Genomic DNA, 13,624 nt, shown 5'->3' on the forward strand with positions numbered 1-13,624 from the left:
GAGCAGTCGCCTCGCAAGCAAGAGGACCAACACAACAAAAACAACAAAATTACATTTAGGGTTCATTTCCTAGGCAGGGCGAAACGTTAGGCAAATTTGCTTACTCCGCACTCCTCTGTTTACCTTCCAGCAAGTAGGAACCCGGTTGTAACAATCCCCACCCCTCACCCTCCACAAAAGGAAAAAAAAAATTGTTCATTCAATCCTGGACTGTTTGTGGGACACTGCTGTGCGCAATTAGCTGCCACATTTTACCCACACAATACACAGTCAATTCAATTTACAATATATTCTGTGAAACACTTTGAGACGTCTCAATATGTGATAAGGTGTGATATCAAATACAAGGATTATTATTATTGTTATTATTATTATTCAAGAAGCAATTTCAGAGGCAATCGCTGATGGTCCAGTCTATTAAATTTGCAGAGTCTTACATTGTGATCCACTATTTGATATTCGTTGAATATTCGCAGAATCAATATATAACACAAATATCACAAAAATTAGAAAAAAAAATCAAGCCTGAATATTATTAATCATGAATGAATTACTGCATATAGATTGTCACAATAGGCTTTCTTTTACATATACGGGTGCATATAAATAAAATAGCATGACAGAAATTGATTGTTTCAGAGTTACCAGAGCTAGCCCCATCCACGGGCTTCAGAATGTTTACATGGATCTCTCTTCAGTGGCTATAAAGGAGGAAAACTGCACTGTAATTGCCCAATTAGGGCTAATGCTGCATAATGTTGACTGTTAGTGTCCACATATTGTGTATAGAACTAATTGTATAGTAGGGAAATGAATGGATAGGAGACAAACAAGCTACTAGAAAATAATTACTTGGAGTGTTTCTTTTCAGTACCTGTACAGCCAATTTCATTATAGTCAACAGCCTCTAAAGCTGCTTGAAATGGTGGTATTTGTCATTTTCATAGAAACTTGATAATGACATTAATGTGTCTTAATGGTCTACTCTATTGTTATAAATAGTAAAATTAGCTTAAATTGTCTTGCTTCGGCTGGCTTTGGATGGCTCCAAAGGGCTTACAGCAGCAGATGAGTAGATAATTTGGTGTGCTTGTCAAATTTCCAATAATTTGTTATGTGGAACATGAGTAATGCTAGTACCATTAATGTTCATTTTCCGCAAAATTCATTACTGCCCTTTTCCCTTTTATCTTTTTTAATGTTGGGGCCATTTTTATATGTTTCAAGTACACCACAAAGCCTATTCATCCACAGCTAGCTATTAACATTCTGTACCTTGTGAACACATAGTATGAGTACTAGCCAGTATCCTACAATGAGGATTACTGGTTGCTTTTGTGATAGGAAACAATGTAGATGGTGGCAAATATCTGCATTTTATTATTTTGTGGGTCACAACTTTACTGCTGTTTCCATCTAGATTGCAATGGTTACATAAATAGAGTATCATATATTTAAATGTTTATTTCAATATTGCAAAAAACTGTACACCATACAAGCATATAATTCTTAACGGAAGATTATATTAAATGTCTCACATCCACAAGTGAACACATTTCCTGATGGAAGTAACTAAAATGGAAAAGATTGCAATTGCCGGGGTAAATATTTCACTCTGTGGGAGTCAGTAGCTGAGGTGAGTGGGTAAGGTTAGCTAATTATACCTGGCAAGCAGAGGGATAATGGTGGTGTACATGTGTAGCAAATAATATGTGAAACATTGCCTGTCATCGTTTAGATGTATAAGATTCTTTCATACGGAGGCAGCAGACTTGACTCTTTTTCAATGTCAATTTCTAGTGCATTACTTTGTCAATCTTCAGTGCATTGTTCCTCTGCTTTTTTAACATTTGATGCTGAAAGCCGTATCTCAAGCAATGAAACTGTCGCTATTGTTAAAGGGATAAACTCTGAGGTATGATTAAGATACTTCCTGCGATAAAGAAAGCAAAGCTGAAACAATACTCTCAGATAATCGAAGGTTGCAGGACACAAGGGCACATGTTCAGGGCTGTGCAGATCAGGCAGACACCATATTTATTTACACAGAAGGTTAATGTTGTAATGGAAAGTCAATAGGATTGGTATTATTGAAAGATTAGATGAAACAGGGCAAAGGGCCTTTTTCAAACAACCCTAGCTTGTAATCTTGTAATGCTACATATTGAATTTCATTATATACTGAGAAAGCTGATTCCTGGTAATCAACCTTTGATCAGCAGTCCTTAAATGCAAAGTGTCCTTTAGGACAAAATCATCCTTCAAATGAAACGTTAAACAACAGCCCAGTATGCCTGATAAGATGGAGGTTTGATATCCATGGCACTATTCAAAGAGAAGGCAGTTTCTCCCACAAATTGTCTACCACATTCGCCTACAAATACGCAGTCACTGCACTTTGCAGTAAATTCCTGAGAGTTGTTTTGAGACAAGATAGGGTACTGCTTCAAATGCAAGGATTATTAGTATGTTATTAGAAGTGATAATATCACAATTGTTAATTCTTCAGTTGAGTTTACAGAGTCCTCCATTATATTTTTGTTGTCATGCATCAGCTTCTCAGCACTGTGAATCAACACTGAAAAAATTAATCAACTATTCCAAGATGGACCATTACAACAACAACATAACTTGCATTTATAAAGTACCCTTCACATGGGGCAGAGTCTCGGAGTTTAACAGAGGCATAGCATGACACCGATCCCAGGTGAGGGACAGTTAACCAGATGAGCTTCTCAGTCCACTTCCCTTCATATCCTGCAAATCAATCTCACAATCAAAAATAAACAACATTGTTTAACACTGTTCAAAAAATAGAAACATAAACCACCTCAATCTCCCCTCTCCCTAACCCACCTCCTGCTCCTAGAAAAAAATTGAGTGGGGCTGTTACTTATCCATTTTAACTATCCTCACTGACTGTTGTTACCATTGGCAAGCAACCAATATCCACTTGACTATAAGAAATCTCAATGTTAGATACCCAGCAACTCCAGGCAAGCTAGAAGAATGTCTTCGTTGTGTAGAGACTGGTTTAACTACTTATCTGAGATTAGTGGTGCCTGAATCATTATGAACAGAGGTAGATAGATTTAGAAAGATGACCATGTCTCCTTCTTGGAGGAGGTTCAGCCTCTGGGATTCGTTTTTACATACCCTCCACCCCCAAGGCTATTTCTTATATCTGACACACTCGTGTTATTGGTTTTGAAAGGGGTAAGAGCTGAGTAGAATCATTGGTAATTGAAATTAGAACCTTCTGGTCCCAAGTCAACCCATTGAGTTTGTTGATGGTTAGTGATTTGTCCTTGACAATGCATTATAAATCATGCCTCAGAAACCTCGCCTAGGTGGCTCAACCTGAAGCTTGTTATCTGAATCCGTGAATGTGAATAATAATAATCCTTGTTTTTGATACAGCTCATTATAACGTCATTGAAATGGCTTAAAGTGTTTCATAGGATTCACTGCAAGGTGTAGTGACTGCATATTTGTAGGTGAATGCAACAGCCAATTTGCTCACAACAATATGCCACAAATAGCCATTAAGAAAATGACTAATTTTATCCAGGAAGATTGTTGGGCAGTGACACCAGGAGAAATTCCCTTTTTTCAAACAGTGCCATAGGATCACATCCAACTGAAAAGGCAGGCACAACTTTCGACTCAGAGATAACAGTGCTACCAACTGAGCCAGACTGTCACCTGAAATAACAGTCTTGACTGGCAATCAGGCTGGACTTCAGTGTTTTGACACAGGAACTGGACTAACTTCTGGTACAAATGTTTTTTCTAATTTAAGAACAGTTTGGATTTCAAAAGGATGGTTTGTTTTTAAAATAAATTTAATTTGACATAAATAACTCCTGATAATAACACTTCATAATTGTAAAGCAATGCAGCCCCACTTGTTAATGTATGGTATATGAATTAGCGTGTGCTTGAAGGACAACAACAACAAAATTACATTTATAGAGCACCTTTCACGTCGGAAGGACGTCGCAAAGCGCTGAACAGTCAGGTGTCGGGGGCTGAGCATGGGGGAGGGGTGGTGTAGGGGTGAGGGAAGGCAGAGAGATGGGACGGAGACCAAAGGCATGGTCGAAGAGAAGGGACTTGAGACCGGCCTTGAAGGAGGTAAGGGAGGAAGCGAGGCGAAGGGACCGTGGGATGAAGTTCCAGAGTGTGGGGGCAGAGAGGCTGAAGGCCCGGCCACCGATGGTAGGGCGGGTCGGGCGGGAGACATGGAGCAGACCGGAGCCCACTGAACATAGGGAGCGTGCAGGTTTGTAGGGAGTCAGCAGGTCAGAGAGGTAGGAGGGGGCAAGGCCATGGATGGCCTTGAAAGTGAGGACCTGGATCTTGAATTTGATCCTCTGGGGGATGGGGAGCCAGTGGAGTCGGGCGAGGGTGGGAGTGATGGGGTCATGGAGCCTGGTGCGTGAGAGTACACAAGCTGCAGAGTTTTGGTGATCTGCAGCTTGTGAAGGGAAGAGTTGGGAAGGCCAATGAGGAGGGAGTTCCTGTAATCGAGCCTTGATGTGATGAATGCGCGGGGAAGGTTTCGGCAGCCTGAGGGGTGAGGCAGTGGCGGAGTCTGGCAATGTTGCGGAGGTGGTGGTAGGCAGTGCCAGTCATGGTGTGGATGTGGGGGAGAAAGGACAGTTCAGGGTCAAACAAGATACCCAGGTTCCTGACCGGCTTAGTGAACAGCCGTGGAGGCTGATGCTGCCAGGGCCTGAGGTGCAGAGGTGCTGGCGTGAGCTAATCAAGAGAGCCTCAGTCTTGCTGACGTTGAGTTGGAGAAAGTTGGCCCTCGTTCAGGAGAAGAACACTGTGTTCTTTAAAACTAATTGTCTTTCAAAGCCTTTCTTGGAGCTAAGTACCTTGTTTTGTTCTATTTGCTGTGCAAAAAGATTAGTTTGTTCTTTTATTTTGGAACTGGAGAAAGACAGTTCTGACAACACACGAAATGTAGAGCATTTTCTGTAATTGCTTGGTTACAGTCTCTAAATTGCTAACAAAAGCTTTCAGGCAAAGCCAACTTCAGCAGAGTAACTCAAACATCCAAAGACAACTTGGAGTTTGAAATTGAGATCTGATGAAAGCTTCATATAGTAAAGAAGCTGCACGGGGTTAAGATAATGGTGACTTTCATTTTCATACACGACTGATTTGTTTTACTGCTGAGCTGGCATGGAATATCAAGATATTTGGTATTTTTTTAAAAAATGAAGTCATGTGCAGAGCAATGCAAAGGGGAAAATCACATTTAACCCTTAAGCAATGGTCAGTTATTTACATATAAAATACATGTAAAATGTCCTGTAGCTCTAACCACTCGCCTTGCAAGCGAGACACCTGGGTTCAATTCCAGGCAGGGCAAAACCTTGGTCAAGTTTCCTTACTTCACACACTTAATAATCCCTCCAAAATATAAAACAATAATAAATTGGTCATTTTCAATCCACGACTGTTTGTGGGACACTGCTGTGCGCAATTGGCTGCCGCGTTTAGCCCCAAAATATACAGTCAATTCACTTTACAGCATATTCTATGAAGCGCTTTGAAATGTCTAGAAGAGGTGAAAAGCACTATATCAAATGCAAGGATTATTATTATTATTTACATGTTTTATATTCAGAAACAGAGAAGTCAATTTATTTTTCAAAATTGTTTAAAAATTCTTGCTTTGTTCTCTCCCCTCTTTTCCTGAAGATGCCGCCTTGTACTGGGTTACAGTCCCTCAGTCACTAATCCTCTCAAGTATCTCAACGAAGCAACCATTCTTCACGTGCGAGTCTAAATAGTTAGCAGTTGTAGGTCATTCGGACTGAGGGGATGTGACAGCTGAGCCTTATCCAATCCTCACCTGGCGCCCACACACACACACAGTTTCCAGCAGGATGACATAATAACAATTTCAGTGTCCAGGTGAGATCAGATAAATCAACATGGACAGAAGCTGTGACCTACCAAGTAAGTATGACATTCAAAAGAGGAGATAAACATTTGAGGGAAGAAATAAATAAGTGGATTTATGGCAGCAATGTATTCTGGTGAGTCTAGCTGGAATGTTCACATAAGAAATTGTTATATTTAGCTATGTTCTCTCACCCATCAGTGTTGAGGTATGCAGGGTCTCCATGGAGCTGAACTAGCTCCTAAGTAACATGCCTGCCAATGGAATGTCGGAATCGAGCCAGCTCTCTGTGGCAGTCTTGTTAGTCCGATTCCTGAGCCAGGTGGGGCCGCAGTATTCCAGCGAACTGCTGATGACAGCTCAGCCAGCCTGCCTCATCGGCAGGATCTGAAAGGGAAGACCAGTCACTAGGGCAGGAAGTCATCCCACTCAGCTCCTGTTAATCCTACAAGCCAAAGCCCTAATGGGTCAGATGGTCCTAGGTGGACAAGCAGCTGGACAGCAATATCAATGGCAAGCTACGCTGTTTTAACTGGTTAGACTCCAGCAGTTCCCCCAACACACATACCAAGCCGTGGCTCTTGCCAACCTTTGCCTAATACTTTCTGGAATTAGGTAAACAGGATGCATCCCCCCAGGGAGAGAATGCGCATTCCATTCTACCAATCTATCTCAGGGATTTCCATGTATAGATGGGATGCATGGAAATCTCAGCTTGGTTTGGATACTCTTATGCATGGTGATGGGTTTCTGCATGTGACACCCGGCTGATCAAAAAAAAATCGGTGAGATTTCCAGTCTCCAACCTGTCGTTGAGGAGAATTTCCAGTCAATAAAGTGTTCCTCAATTATCTCAGGTAATAATTAGGAGCAGAATGGTTTTAAGAATACTATAATTTTGATTTCTGTATTCTTTCAGTTTCCAGGTTTGTTTTGTTTCAGGGTAATTAATCATTCTAATGGAGCCTGATGGAATATCTTTAAATTCCTAGTCAATGAGCTTAAATACTGAATGTTTCTGGCACTATATAGATTAATATTTCTGAGGATATTTTAAATGCATTTCACTTTCACTCTGCCCGCAGTTCTGGTCTCATTGGTATGCTGAGAGTTTGCAGCTCCCAGAGGGGGAACTTTTCAAAAATTCCTGACTTTATCTTGCAAGTCCAGGCAGCATCTCAAGCATCAAATATTTATAATACTTTGGATTTTCAAAACTTTTAAGGTTTGCTTCTGCATCACAACTAGTCAGAATATCTTGACAAGAGTGCTGATGTATGTTATCGTATTTACCAGTTATTGCTGATTGGAACAGGAGACAATAAGAGGCTCGCTGGCCTGCTTCAGTTCTGATTACCGTGTGACAAATTTGGGTTGCAGTCAAAGGAGTCATGTCTGGCAAGAGATTGGTGGAGTTCCGCTGGATTGTTATTAGGTACATCTCGGTATGGAGGAGATTTACTGGTTGCAAATCTAGCAAAATACCCCTTCTCCCTTTACTGAGTTGCTTTGGACAGTGCTATGATTTAATATTTCTTATGTGTTTACTGTTCAGGCGTAGCTCCAATGTGGGTTGAAGCATGTATGCATCATGCAGTACAGTCAGCTAATATCCATATTGTAGTGTCTGAGAAGATTTATATTGTGTTGTTTTACTTCAGTGAACCAAACTCATAGCGACAAAGTTATATTGAAACTGACATTGAATGCTATGAGTTTTCAGGTTCACCATTCGTGGTGGAAAAGTGATTGAATGCACAATAAAATCTTTAGTGCTGTCAAAGGTAAATAGGTTCAAACTAAGTACATATCATATAGGTAAAATCAATTACATGAAAGGACATAAAATTCTGGATTCAAAGATAACCAATGAACCAATGTTGCTCAAAGTCACAGTTCATGAGCCAGGCAGGTCCACGGTACTCATGACGACACAAGAGATTGTTCTCTTTTGGCTCTTATTAACCTTGCAGTCCAAAGCCTAAATGGGTAGGATGTCCTACCTGGTCAAGTAGCAGGAAGCTTGCCAGACAGTTCTCACAAAGGCAGGCTATTCGTTTTCATCTTATTAAACTGCAGCAGTATCCCAAACACAGAATCTGGGGTCCCTAAGCCTTGGCTCTTACGAATCTACGCATAATACTTTTCAGAATTAGGTAAGCAAGGAGCATTCTGCAGGGTTGTGCATTCCATTTCCAGATGTAGGAAAATTTCACCACCTAAGTTTACACTACAATAAATAATAATATTCCTTGAATTTGATATCATGTCTTCCAGACGTCTCAAAGTGCTTCACAGAATATACTGTAAAGTTAATTGACTGCATATTTTGCAAGCAAAACGTTAAGCATTTGGGAAATAAGGTGTTGAGTGTATACTTGCTGACTTTTGTAAATTAATACAATATTTGGGGTTTCTCAATGCTAGTCCACACTTAACTATAAAAGATGGTTCATATTTTCTGTCAGGTATGATGATGTGTTCCTGTAATGATTCTGTGTATTTTTTTACAGTGACTGTCTAAAACAGTGTTGTGTTAAATATTAAAATTTTGGTTTCTACAATGTCAGAGGTGACCTACATGAGATGTTAACCAAGGTCTCATTTGCCTGTTTAGGCGGACATTAAAGATCACATGGCACTATTCAAAAAGAGAAAGAAGTTTCTCCTACTGTCCCGCTCAACACTCCCGCAAATAAAATTGGTCATTCACTTCATGGTTGGTTGGGGGACATTGCTGTGGGCAAATTGGCTGCAGAATTCACTCACACAGTAAATCATGTGAAGTGTTTAAAGGCATCCTGACGTGAAAGGTGCTATATCAACTACAATAATTATTATTTGTATGATTATCATCAGATGAGATGGAGTAAATCAGAATGGCTATTAAGCATTCAGAAAGAGTCAAACAAAATAATTCCAAATACTTTGAAGAGCAAACTTTGACTTATTGCGAAGGATGAACAAGATTGTCAGTTTTACAATTTGGAGATTTAACAAAAGGCTGCTTGTTAAATATCCAAATTGTACAACTGTCAATCTTGTTAAATATCCAAATTATAGTTATTTAGAAAACAAAATACAAATAATCATTACAGGAAAAAACCATCAGAGCTGACAGAAATATGAAGTATCTTTTATTATCAGTTAAGTGAGGGCTGGCATTGAGATATCCCAAATATTGTATTCATTTCCAAAAGTATATACTCGGAAACATCTTATTTTGAACAAAATATATTCTTTTCTCCCACCCGGTGGAGGCTGAAATTCAAGTAGGGTATCATTTGGCATCAATAGTTCCCGGCATTTAGGGTAACCCATGCACCAGATCGATCTTTACACCTTTTTATGATTTTGTTGGCAGAATCATCAGATTTATGAGAATTTACTGCACTGGCCATTTGGCCCATCATGTTAATGCCACTTCCTTGATTCTTGCTACTTCTTTGCCCTTACCAACATCTCTTAATATTTCTCTTTTTTCAAATTGTTGTGCTCCCCTCTCCTTCCTGATCCTCATCCAGTACCAACTCCCCTACTTATCACATGGAAATATCTCACAATGAGAAATAAAATGACCATTATGTAGGATAATCTGTGCTCGCATTGTCCCAGAAACAGCATGAAATAAATTAGATTAAATTTGTGGTGAATTTTATGAGGAAATATTGGCTTGGACACCACTCCGTTCTGTGTATTACAACAAACAAGAGACCAATGTGGGGACAAATAACATTATACTATACATGTATATATACAATCATCAAGTCAGAATTTAATAAATTGATGAATTTCAATGCATCTTTGTCTCATTATTTATTAAAGGATGGATTGTGCAAAAAAACCCCAAAGGAAATACAGTATGCAGCAAAATTAAATAGGAATGTGAAATAACCATTCTGTGACTATATATAGCCATTTAATTAATATACAGACATTTAAAATAATCTCTGCAGGTCCTCAGGCAGCAGATGGCATACATTAGTTGTAGTTTCCCAGGTGAACCTTTGCTTTCTCATACATTGCTTCTCTGTCATGTTCAGGTAGCTCATGCAGTAGCTGCCTGGAGTAACACCTACTGAGAGTTGTGTGGCTCACAATAGCAAGCTTTGCTGCATAAGCTGGTTAAACTCCAGCAGTAGCACAAAGCACTCTGCGGTCCCCAAGCCTTGGCTTCTGTGCCGAATACCTCTCCAGAATAAGGTAAGCAAGAGCGTCCCTCTAAAGAGAGAATGCATATTCCATATGTAGGAATTTCCTTGGGTAGGTGGCATGTGGAAATCACAATCTGGTTTGGATACTATTAAGCATGGTGATGGCTTTCTGCTTGTGTCAAAACACTGGCTGACTAAAAATAACAAGCCCTCTTTGCTCCTGGGCCGGCTTCTCATCTCTGTGATATACCATGACCATTCTCTCAGCGGTTGAATATTTACTGTTACTTGTGCATTTACAGCTATGCAATTCTCCCGAGCCCTTCCAAGTGTCCTTTAACTGAGACAAGGTAAACTGACCTTTTTATAAACTCAAGAATTTCTGGCTCACAATAGAGAACCTTAAATAGCCTAAGTTTTTCTTAAATCCAGACAATTCTGAACACAATTTTATTTCTGTTTAAACACTGTATGGTATTGTGTACTTGATACTTACATTATGGGTAGGCAAATGTTGAAAATTCATCTTTCATTTCTACCTTTAAATATGCATTGGCAGCTCAATTAAATAACAGACCATTTACATTACAATTACTTTCTTTGAAAATTCAGTTCATCAATTAATTGCAAACCATTAAAGATGATCTCAAAACTCGATTGTATTCTGAAAGGAATCAGTTCTGCTGTGACATTAATTGTGAATTACTGTATTACTTAAATATGGGAATTACTGCATTACTTAAATATGGGAACACTGAGTATTGTAAGCAATCCAAGAAAGTTGCCCAAATCACAAAGACTTATGAAATTGTTTGCTTCATAAAAGATGACCGACTATATGATGCAAATACATGGCTGCCAGGACAGGTGGAAGAATAAAGAACAAAGATTTTCTTTAGCATGGAAGATAAAATTTGTCCTTAGTTTGCAGCTGGTGTTTTTAACAACACATTGAACAGACTGGCAAAAATTACCAAAAGATGTTAAGAACAAGAGATTTTGGGGTTAAATCGGAAGAGTGGAGTAGCTAACCACAACCAATCTCGAAGAAAGAGGCATATACTACAATCAACATGGATAGATGCATGTTAACAAGTCAATTCCTCTATCAAAGTTACTGTATTGGTCTGAGCAACTCATTGTAGTGAACTGTACCAACTTGCTGTAAGCATTAATTTGATTATATGAAACCTATAACCTTGATATGTATAACCTTACTAATCTTTATTAAAATGTACTAATTGAAGCAAATTAAGTTTGTGTCAGTTTACACTTCACTGCAGGTCATAAATTGAAGGAACCTACAGTATGTCTGTTCTTTCTAGACTCATATTACACAGTTATTAATCTGTACAAAAGTGAACACTATTGGAATACTCATAATGACTACAATTTTTTCCTGTGTACAGTGCTATGTAGGTTTGTGTTGTATTTCTTCCAGACTCATTCAGTCACAAAGAAAGTGTACATAAACTGTGTTACAAAGGAATATTCTTACCATTTAATACATATAAGTGTTTTCCTGAATCCACATTCACAGTTGTGTCGGACAACTAAATGCAAAGGATGATTCATGGTTTGGAATTTATGCACATCTTAATGTGCCCAAAGAAGAGAATGTTGATCACTTTCATTAGTGCAGATGTTGCATTAATTACATTTTATTTTAAAAATTACCTTTTTCGCAACATTTTAATTTCAACCTAGCTAAAAGTGGCGGCTACAATGAAGATCCAGCCGTTCATGTATTTTTGTATTATGGAATCTGAACTACGATTGAAAGATTTATAACCATAATTCCAAAGTCATAAATATAATCCAATATAAACATACATTATATAGAATCTACTGATTTTTGTTTTCAGAGAATTTCCATTATTAGATGAAACTTTTTTGGCAACAAAGTCCCAATGTTTACGTAATTAGTCCCACAGGACCCTATCTGAAGTCAACTACTGTGTTGAGGTAATGAAACAATAAAGAAAACTTTAAAAAAGCTATTTCAAACAATTAAATATGAACTCTTATAAAACACAGGCACTCTTAACAGCTTATAATAGGTCTTGGGGCTTGAACCTTAAAAGCAGCTAAATTAAACTAGGCTTAGTACACGTGTACATTTGGTGTATATCAAATATATCCACATTGCATGCCTAATTTTGTGTGATAGACTTTTGCCCCGTTGATGCAAATGTTACAAACCATTTCACTATAACAAAAACATACTGCAGCAAATGTGAAATGAATCCTATAGCGATAAATGCTGAAGTAACAATTAAGTGCACGTAAAAACAGCAGCTTATCATGAGGATTGATGGGCATGAATTCACACTCAGTAGCTGAATTATGTTTTTAATACTTATTTTATACTGGAGCTCATATTTATAGTAATGAGGTTTAAAGTTACTGTAAGGCGTGGACTGGCTTTAACTGTCTGAAACTTATCCAATTTGTAAGGCTTTTGAGATCTGTGGGTAATGATCGGCAACAACAAATTACATTTGTATAGTGCCTTTCATGTCGGGAGGACGTTCCAAAGCGATCATATCAGAATATGGATTTTCTGCTACCTTTGAACACTGATTAATTTTCTTTCATTACATCTGTATGAAAAAGAAGATGTTACTTCAAAAACAGTTGAGTCAATTTGTTCACCACATAATGAGAGTTGCAAATGTGAATATTTTAAAACTTTACAAAAGAGGTTATAGCTTTATATCCTGCTGGTCACTGATCAACAAAAATCCTGTGAGTCCTTCACTCTTTTAATTCAGTTTCCTTTCACAATGTACGATCCTTCATCGGATTTGTTTAAATAAGGCTTCCAGGCCACGATACAACAGTTAGAGTTACTTTGTTTCGTTGTTCTTTCAGCATTGGAACAAGTGCAGAATGGCTCATGCCTCCAGTTGACAGCCCATTTACTGCTACAATCATGTCACCACATCTGTGAAGAAAACAAAAGGGTGATCTTAGATTGGTCAGTCTTTATTTTTACTACTTCTAATCACAAACATTAAGAATGGCAGAACAACGTTGTTTCAAGAATATTCCTAACACCTAGTTATAAAATTGTTTTACTACAATTGTATTGTGTTATTGACCATCCTAAATAAATGCCCATGTCCAGAACAGTGACAATGGTTTATGAAATTGTAAGTATTGTAAGAAATTCTAAAAAGAACAAAAAGCAAATTATGTTTCCTCCTGAAAAATGCTTAGCGCTGAAGTATGATGCAAAAGCCCTAGAAGGATTAATCTAAAAAAGAAACAACTAATTATACTAATGGATTTTAAATATTATAATAAATGAAACATGTTGACTTTTTTGTATGTGTAAGAAAAGGAAAAAAGGATGGATGCTTTTGAGTTATTTTTAGTATAAGTTAACAGTAAACGTTCAGTTGTATTTGGAGAATGCAGAAATTTAATCTACCAGATGCAAATACCCTTGGAAAATTTTTGTGGAGTATTACGTTTAAAATGATTCCTGAAACATTTACAGCACACTATTCTTCAACTTCAACAATTTTAAAAGTAGTTAGAA

At 38.1% G+C, this 13,624-nt stretch overlaps 1 protein-coding gene across 1 annotated transcript in view; it reads right to left on the bottom strand.

The window, feature by feature from the left end:
• Window positions 1-9,724: 9,724 nt before the first annotated feature.
• lnx2a (ligand of numb-protein X 2a) overlaps window positions 9,725-13,624 on the bottom strand; it is a 61,733-nt gene continuing 57,833 nt past the window's right edge. The window contains exon 11 of the mRNA XM_007900613.2: window positions 9,725-13,024. Coding sequence (XP_007898804.1) covers window positions 12,889-13,024 — 136 coding nt within the window. The 3' untranslated portion in view covers window positions 9,725-12,888. The remainder of the gene's footprint in view (window positions 13,025-13,624) is intronic.

The sequence above is a fragment of the Callorhinchus milii genome, unplaced genomic scaffold, assembly GCF_018977255.1.
Source record: "Callorhinchus milii isolate IMCB2004 unplaced genomic scaffold, IMCB_Cmil_1.0 Scaffold4, whole genome shotgun sequence".
Lineage (NCBI taxonomy): Eukaryota > Metazoa > Chordata > Chondrichthyes > Chimaeriformes > Callorhinchidae > Callorhinchus > Callorhinchus milii.